At 40.9% G+C, this 9,521-nt stretch overlaps 1 protein-coding gene across 1 annotated transcript in view; it reads right to left on the reverse strand.

Moving 5' to 3' along the window:
* Window positions 1-9,092, reverse strand: part of col13a1 (collagen, type XIII, alpha 1) — a 62,966-nt gene extending 53,874 nt beyond the window's left edge. The window contains exons 1-2 of the mRNA XM_087169692.1: window positions 9,072-9,092; window positions 4,236-4,271 (exon numbers count right to left, since the gene is read on the reverse strand). Of these exons, the coding sequence (XP_087025818.1) occupies window positions 4,236-4,256 (21 nt within the window). The 5' untranslated portion in view covers window positions 4,257-4,271; window positions 9,072-9,092. The remainder of the gene's footprint in view (window positions 1-4,235; window positions 4,272-9,071) is intronic.
* Between the last annotated feature and the right edge of the window lie 429 nt (window positions 9,093-9,521).

Genomic DNA, 9,521 nt, shown 5'->3' on the forward strand with positions numbered 1-9,521 from the left:
TTTCCATATATATCTTAGCTGGGGGGCCTTTGAACCTACCTTGTTCATCCTTGAAAACCTCCTCATGCTCCCCAACTACTTCCTTTAGGGTGTCTCTCTTGACCTGGTGGATTTTATGCGTTCTGGTCTCTACTGTAAACCTAGTCTTTTGATCCACCCCCACCAACTAGACTAGGGCCTGTCCCTATCAAAACTACCACAGGTAGATTTTTTGTTATCTCTCTACTTTGACCATGGCTGCTCCCAAAACATTTACCCTATGTCCTGTATATGTTCTAAGTCTCATTCTGCATGGCTGTAGTTTTGGTACCTCTGTACATAGAGTGGTTCACTACTGTTACCCCATATCCTGAGTCCACTTCAAACTGCATTTCAGTTTCATTAACAGTCAGTGTCTCTATAAATGGCTCTCCTGCTGGTATGTCTATCCCCTCCAGTTTGTACAATGTGAACATGACCTCATCTATGTCTATGTCCTGTGTTTTGTCTTCCCCTTGGCTAACATAGTTTGCACCCTGAGTTGTCACTTTCTTATTTGTCAGCTGTACTCCAGCCCTCTTTAGGTCTTACTGTGCTCGCTGAACATTTTGACCTACACACTTTCTGAATATGGCCAGTCTTACCACACTTGTGACAGATTTCATTAATGAACTTATAGTCCCCAGCCCTGTGCTGCTCACTCCCACACCTGTAGCAAGCCTTATGATGGTGCTTACTCAGGCACTGCCTTGATATTTTGTGAACTGCCTGAGGGGCCCTTGCATGCGTCTGTACAGCCTCCAGCGACTGTATGTCTTTCACATCCTTGCTTGTCATCTCTCAGTGCTGTATGCAGTCGTCTGCGATCCAACAGATTAGTCTGTCTTGAGCATTTCTGATAACTTGTGCTAATTTGGTCAGTACAGCCATATGTCCAAGATGGCCAAAATCTTATATTGCATCAGTCTCTCCTCAACAGTCCTGAGTTAGTCCAGACTCCTGCCAAGCACAGACCCAGCCTTTTTGACCAGCATGTCCAGTCTCCTTATGTTCATGTTGGATATGCTGCTGCCCCCAGCAGACTGCAGCATAAAAAAGTACACTGACCAACACTGACTGATAAAACATGTGCAGCATTTCACTGCAGACGTCGAAGGCCTGAGCCTCCTGAGGAAAAAGAGTCTGCTCTGCCTCTTCAGGTAGATGGAATCCATGTTCAGGGACCAGTCCAGTTTACTGTCCCAGTGTGGAGGGGTCTGCTGCTTTAATCTCCTCTTCAGCTCATGTTGCACACACCTGAGCTTCTCCCTGTCTTCTTCCCTGAAGGCCTCCTTTTTCTGGTTGAGGAGGGTTTTGATGTTACTGGTGATCCAGGATTTGTTGTTTTTAAAGCAGTGTACAGTCCTTGCTTTACAGTGTCCATACAGAAGTTAATGTAGTCCATGGTACATTCAATCATTCTATTAGGTAAGGGTCCTTGCTTTTATCATTTTCATGTGACTCCAAAAGTACATTCCAATCTGTGCACTCAAAACAGTCTTTTAGGCACTCACTGACCTTCAGGGTCCAGTTCCTGAATGAGCGGGTGGTTGCAGCCTGCCTCAGTACACAGGGCTTATATCAGTGGTTCTTAACCTTGTTGGAGGTACCGAACCCCACCAGTTTCATATGCGCATTCACCGAACCCCTCTTTAGTGAAAAATAAAATATGATTTTTTTCAAATTCAAGACATAGATGTTTTTTACTGGTACACAAAATGAGCCGTGCATGAACATCACCTTGTTCAAACAACAAAACCAACACAATGCATAAACTCACAACAAATTACATACCTGCAAATCAGTGTGACTTCTGCTGTTGCCTTTGAGAGACCAGTTCAGATATGCGTGGCTTCACCTTGGCAAGTGCCACTCTCATGTCATTTTCACAGCAAAGTCTGTTCCTTTTCTTCGTTTTATGTCCAGCATCCTCGAAAAGGATTGCTCACAAAGATATGTTGTAACAAATGGTATAAAAAAATCCAGGGCTTTCTTAGCAATAAATGGATACTTGTTCATTTGTCGACACCAAAACGTTGAGAGCGTTGTTGTTCTGAAGAGTTGCTGTTGAACCTGGCTCTGCTGAATTTCAATGATTTCGTCGAGGAATTCATCATTGACATCTGCTGTCTCAACAGCAAACGTGAACCCATGCTGGATATGACTCTCTTGTAGGGAAATATCCGTCGAGAGACTTTGCAAGCTCATCTAAGTGCGTGGCAATTGTTTGCTTCAGTTCCGTGGATACAGAAATATATTTCCGATTCCAGACACATCTTCGATCTTACCTACACAGTCGTCCAGAAGCGGGAAGTTTGCGAAGTTATTGTTCTTTGTTCGTCGTTTCCATAACGGCAGCTTTTTTTGAAAAGCCTTCAGGTGTTCTTCCGCTTCCATGATATTGACTCCACCACCCTGCATCTGCTGATTGAGATGATTGAGAGCTGCGAATATATCAGCCATGTACGCTAAAATGAGAATGAACTCAGGATTTTTGAAGCAATCTGCATGACAGTGTTGGTGCTCTTGCAAAAACAGGGCTAATTCCACACGCATGGCAAAAACACGATTCAGCACCTGTCCCCGGGATAACCATAGAATATTAGAATGGAGCAGAAGTACCTCGAATTCAGAGCCCATTTCTTTACACAGCTCACTGAAGATGCGGTGCCTCAGAGCACTTTTTCGCACATAGTTCACACATTCCACCACAGTTTGTAATACTTCTGCCATTTTTGGAGGCAAGGTTTTTGTTGCCAACGCATGCCTGTGCAGAATACAATGCGTCACAATGATGTGTGGTGCATCGGCCTTTACTAGCGCACCAAAACCAGACTTTCTTCCCAGCATGACTGGAGCTCCGTCCGTACAAACTGCAGAAACCATATCCCATGAAAGATTGTTGTCTCTGAAGAAGTCACCCACAAGCTTCTTCACATCGGCTGCCTTCGTTGTTGTTGTAAGAGGCTTACAAAATAAAAACTCTTCTTTTATCATGTCGTCTTTCACATAGCGCACAAAAACAGCAAGCTGGCTTAGATCAGAAACGTCTGTGGTCTCGTCTAGTTGAAGGCTGAATTTTGCCGGGCTTGAAATCAGATCTGCGACTACTTGAGCCAAGATGTCTTTACTCATGTCTTCTATTCTGTCGCTGACGGTGTCATTTGAAAGAGGAATTTGGGATAATTTACCTTCGGCCGCTGTTCCGAGAATCAGATTCGCCATCTTTAACGCAGCTGGTTTCACGAGTGTTTCACCAATGGTGTGTGGCTTGCCCTGCTTTGCGATCAGGTAAGCAACTTCGTACGATGCTGTAAGGATCGGTTTGTTAACAGGTACAAATCCAAGAGCAGGCAGAGTGGCCCTTTCATCGAATCTGGCTCTCTTCACCTTGAATTCAGCAAGTGTTGCGTTCTTGTATTCCCCGTCTCCATGCAGCTTCAAGAAGTGTTCCTTTAGTTTTGCCGGTGCGAGACTAGAGTTGCTCAACTTGGCGTTGCAAATCATGCAGATAGGACGCTCACTCCCATCACGTTCTGTGATACATGAGAATCCATGTTGTACATATTCGTCCGACCACTTTCTTCTTTTGCCCGACATAGTTAGTATGGATAAAATATTAAAGAAATCACACGACGTACTACAACGACAGTCACACGTTGACTACTGAGCGCGCACTAAATTCCCCGCAACGCTGATTGGCCAAGCAGTGTAGCATGATCATCTGCAGCCAGTGATGGCCAAGTGGGGCGTGTGTGTCATCACGAATTTACACGATAATTCAAGTGTGTCCGGACCTCCGCGGCGGAGGCTCTGCCGAACCCCTGAGACCGACTCACCGAACCCCTAGGGTTCGATCGAACCCAGGTTAAGAACCACTGCATTAGAGTATCTGTAGTAGTGGTGATAGCTGACTTTCCTATTTGTATCGTATTGCCACAATTTACAAACTATGATTTAAAAGTTTTGGGTTATTATGTTAAATTATCATGATACACTCAGTTGAAGGCCCCACACGTCTCCACAGGTGTTCCCAAGATTCTTTGAACTTATTAGAATGCAGACAGATGGTTGTACCATAGGTGTGCAGAGCCTTTAAGAGTAAATACATTTTAGTCTAGCAGCCTCAGTCTGAACTCACTGCTTTCCTTACAGCTGATATATGAAGTCATATCAACACAACCATTGTGCTGGATACACAAACCCAAGTCACTCACCATTTTCCCAGGAATTCCCATATTTCCTTTGTCACCCTATTGACCAGTGCAGATTCAGAAGAAACAGGGGTCATTAGGAACATTAGACTGAAGTGAGCTATAGGGATACCTTGCCATTTAGACTTATGGGCTGGTTGTCATTTTCAAGGCTCATGTAATCTCATTTAATGAACCAGAATTTAATTTAAACAAATTCAGCTGAGACAGTATAAGAAGAATAGCTGCTCACATCACTAACACTGTTTTTTCAGCACCTTTATAATCAATCATTAAACGTAATGGCTCCTACTTTTGGGAAAGGGAAAATAACAATGGGTATACACAGTTTGTAAAAGTCGTAATGCCATGGTATCCATTTAAAGAATAATAGTGTTGAGAGGACTTAGTAGGTTCACCATGCCATGCCTAATGTTAAGACTAGAGGCAAGCATTTCATTATACTGTGACTGAAAAAGGAATCTGGTGCAGTCATGCCCAACCCAAGACTCCTGATCTGCGATCTGAGATAATATTAAATGAGTCTGAGATATTCCTCTCATCAAGTGGCCATAACAACAACAACTGTACTCTGACACATACTCAGTTCAAGTCCTGCAACACTTGTTCACCCTGTATTTTCTTTCACATTACTTGAGAGAACACTCAACTTGACTTAAATGAGGGTATCTATTTCTGAAGCCTTTTAATGTGCCTGCCACTGTCAGGAGGGACAAGGCAGCTAAGTCATAATGTTGGGCTGCGGAGATACAGGACATGACTCAGCAACCTGTAATAAACTTTTGCAAGAATTGGGGTATAGGCGCTTGATGGCCTGCATGAAATGACCTATTCAAGTCTGAGAGATATTCACAGGTTTTCCTTTAAATTATAAACTTCAACATCTTTTCAAAATTGCTTTGAGGATCAGTTTTATCAAGTATTCACTGCTTAATAAAATATATTTGAAACATCCAGGACTGAAAGCCAGTTCAAATAAAGAAATCTTCATTATAAATGTAATTCTAAATACAAATCTGCTCATGGTTCTGCTCAAAGTGACACATATCGGCCGCTAGGGGCAGCTGGTTCTGGCTCAGAAAAGCAAACTGGTTGTCATATGGATTCACCATGCATGGTCTGTCCCATCTGTTCCTATCCTGTGTTCCTGAGGTTTGTACCTTTGATAGTTTTTCGATATCTGAACTGAGTATTTAAGGATAGATAGATAGGGCGCCTCATGTTTCACAGACTGTAAAGCCATCTATGCTTTATATTTCAACAATGTTGTGTAACACTAGCCTTTATCCTCTGTATCACATACATCTTTTGTGTGTACACAGTTTGAATCCTGTGTGGGAAAGGTGAATTCCACAAATGGAAACCACTAAGTGCAGAGGCAAACAAATAAAAACACTGAAGAGCTATTTCTGTAGAAATGCTGGTCATAAAAAGTAGCCTGGTCAAAACTGGTCTGATATAAAGAAAAACTTAAAGATTATGATTTTAAAGAATTAAAGGATGTTTTGATATTAATCCTGGAAGTATTTTGGTGAGACAATCATGAAAAGGAGTTGGATTTGGCATCTTACAATCAGGCTGGCTTTGGTCAATGCATGCATGAGTATAAATGCCATAAAGCCATTGCACTACTAAACCACAAAACTATGGCATGTTATTTGTCTCTGTTCTGACATAATGGCAACCCTCATCCCTGAATGTCAAGGCCAGAGCAAATGGCTACTGTATGAACGGCTCTAAGAAAATGAACTTAACACTCACATCTCTTTCATTTTAACTGCACTGCAATCTGATCACCAATCACCATTCTGACTATGCCACGAGCAACCACATGGTCAACTTTTCACCTTATATTTGATCAGAAATGATTTTAAATAGGGCTGTTGTTGGCCAAAATGAAGGTCCAGGAAATGTCCAGTGAGTGCTGCATTTGTCCAATCAGATGATGGAACATTTAAATGAAGGTATTTAACCAAGTTCATACCACTCCTCATCTCTTCTGTGAGTGTGGACATAGATTCAGATATTCAGATACTCAGTCTTGGCACATCACATTCTCTGGTATCTCTCTCATGTATGTGGCATAGTACTTAAAATAAAAATATTTAAATGCTATCAGGCTACAGCTGGGTTCTTTGAAGGCCTATTTGGCACCACGGAGAGCTTGAGGTTAACGTACCTATCATGATTATTTGATGTAGCCACAAAATAAAACCTTCACTAAAAGCAGAGTTTTATAACCACTAGACAAAATAGGTGTTTTGTAAATCCTCATTGAGTTCATGTGTTGCACTTCAGTCAATCAATCCCGATCACTGCTGCACTTCCTTCTGCTCTATTTACTGAGCATGTTTATATAAATTATTCCTGCCTTACAACACATAGGTCAGGTAGGCTATTTTGCCTGTACATCATTCCCTTGTAGTGCCTGTCATTGTATCGGTCAGTTTTCAGACTTATTAGGGCCTCGGAAGTCTCATAACACACACACAGCCTAAAATAAAAGGATTATTGCAGGTCCTTAGAAGTCGAATATCAAGGTGTCTGAGGCATATTTACAGCCCTTATTAGCCTCAGCTGGGTTAGATTCAGCTAGATTCAGATGTGCATGTTTGTGCTATGTTAGTTGCATGGACACTCATATATATAATAAATACCTTATCCTAACCTAAACCTAAACCTAAACCTCACCTGAACCCTAAAACCAAGTCTTAACCCTCAAACAGCCCTTTGAAGTTCTGAGGACCAGCCAGAATGTTCTCACAATGATGCTTTCAAACTGTGGTCTGTACAAACAACGATTGAAAGCAACACACACACGCACGCACGCACGCACACACAAAATGTTTATGATCCATCCATCCTATCAGTGGGGTCTCCCTCCATTGGTTAATAAAGACCTATAATCTCACATTCTGACATAAACACCTTCTATGGAAAACACTGCTCCCTTATTTTGTCCACTTTCAAAAAAACCACATCCTCCTGCCATCATTCAGTCTGCTTGTGACCTTGTTTCCTGCTGGTTTACGGATGTAATCAATCACAAATATCAAAAAGGATCTCATCCTGTCAACAGTTTGCTGTTTGTAATTGGCAACACAGGGCAAAGGTCAGATACAAGATGGCCACCTGTTTTCATTATTTCATTAAAGGAAACATGTGGGTTTGACATGCTGACATGACATGCCAGGTCAGCAGAAAGAGGAGAGTGTTAGACTGAGATTATAAAACAGAAGCAGTCTGACATGACTGTCCCACTTAATATATACATATAAATGCAGTATATGTATATACATACATACACACATATATACATATATATATATATATATATATGTGTGTGTGTGTGTGTGTGTGTGTGTGTGTGTGTGTGTGTGTGTGTGTAGCAACCCATATTAAAACAGCCAAGAGGCCATGATCTTTTAAAGCTATAAGCATTTAGCTCCACTGCTGTACTGACATCTCTGAGGTTTCTAATGTGATCACAGAAATAAAATAGAATCAGATTGTTGAATTATTTCTAATTCAATTTTTAAAATCCTTTGATGCAGAGGGTTCAAGTTTAATGCAACCCTGTTTCCTTAAAAATACACTCATGCACAATTATTTTGCAGTAGAACATGTTTTTGAGGAAACATAATCCGGCCTAGACGACATTTTTATCTACATAATGAAGAAAGATCTATTACATATCTACATATCTACAAAATATGTACAAAATCCTGTCTGACAATGAGCACAGAGAGATAGGAAGCAATGAAGAGGAGGAGGAAGAGAGGAATGGAGAAACGGTCTGAGTAGAAGTGAATAAAATGTATCACTCCTTTGGTTGTTACAGCTGAAGCTTCAGTTATCTATTTTGTTATCAATGGAAAATAACTTTTTGTATATTTTTTATAGAAATGAAGAAGAAACCAAGTAAGGATGAAGATCAAGACAAAAACAACATGACAATCCCTGACCATTTTTGAAACTGATACTGGGAAACCTGTCCTGACCTGAGCTTCCAGATGTAGGATCAAGTGGGAATGTAGTACTGCCCCTGGCAGAACCAATATCCAAGAAAAGGAATTTCAATCTGTTCTATGACAACTGGCTTAGCTCAGCCCAACTGATGCTTATGTGGGTCCAAATGTGTTGGAGTTTTCCCTGCATGCAGAAAATAAACACAGCAGTCACCCTCCTCAGTATGTATGTAGGTGCTCACCTTGTATCCCATGTACCCTGCAGCAGTATCACATAAGATCAGCACATGGGAAGTGTCACCTTGTTCGATTTACTGGTTGCTTAATACCGCACCAACATCAGGTCAAAGTAATGGTAGCATCACGCTGTCTTTAGTTTGATAGATATGGCAGTGGTGAGATGTTGGCTCATCTACAGGATTGTGGAAACGATGGAATGACAAAAAGCACATGTGTCTTTACACCTTCAAGTCAAAAAAGAAGAGAGAGCGAAGCAGTGGTTGGATTTCCCATCAGTATGAGGAGAAGAGGAGTATGTAAATACTATGTTTCAGTTGTTTTATTCTTTTTGTTAAATGATTTTTTGACGTTTTTTTTAAAGATTTTGAAGTGAAGTTGCAAAACCTTATTTTGATTAATGCAGCAATTATGTTTCCTCCATAGCAAGTTTAACGAAGCAAATGATGTGATATATACTATAGGTTGTTTAATATATATATATATATATATATATATATTTTTTTTTTTACTGTAACTCATTTGAAAATCCAAATGAAAACAGTAGAGTAGGCAGAGAGATCAATACAGCAGTGATCACATATGTATTACTGTATATAGAGACACACAAAAACACCAGTTAAAAAGAAGTTACCGGAAAGCCTGCTCGTCCAGGTGGACCCTGAAAAAGGGGTGAGAGAGAATTGGTACAAAAAGGAAAGAATACATTTTTTTCAGATAAAGTCCACATAATGAAAGATAGCTGCACTGTACCAGGCCAGAATAAAGTGCATAGAAGAGACTCCAGGTAGTTACTCGTAGGGATGTCACCACACCAGTTGTATGGTACAAATACCACAATTACACAATTCACAATAGCAAGGTAAAAAGAGGCTACAGCACACACAATGTGCTAACACACGCACATACACAAACACACATCCCTCTACATAGTCAGTATGCAAGCAGTAGTTTAAATGGACTAACATGGTGATAGACTGATACTGTGAAAATATTCCTTTAAAGGGATAGTTTGGGTTTTTTGACGGGGGGTTGTGTGAGGTAGTCATATATAGTTGGTACATTAGCAGCAGTAGATTATGAT

The sequence above is a fragment of the Seriola lalandi genome, unplaced genomic scaffold (genome assembly GCF_002814215.2).
Source record: "Seriola lalandi dorsalis isolate HSWRI2012SDOR001 ecotype SW California unplaced genomic scaffold, Sedor1 jcf7180002054907, whole genome shotgun sequence".
NCBI lineage: Eukaryota > Metazoa > Chordata > Actinopteri > Carangiformes > Carangidae > Seriola > Seriola lalandi.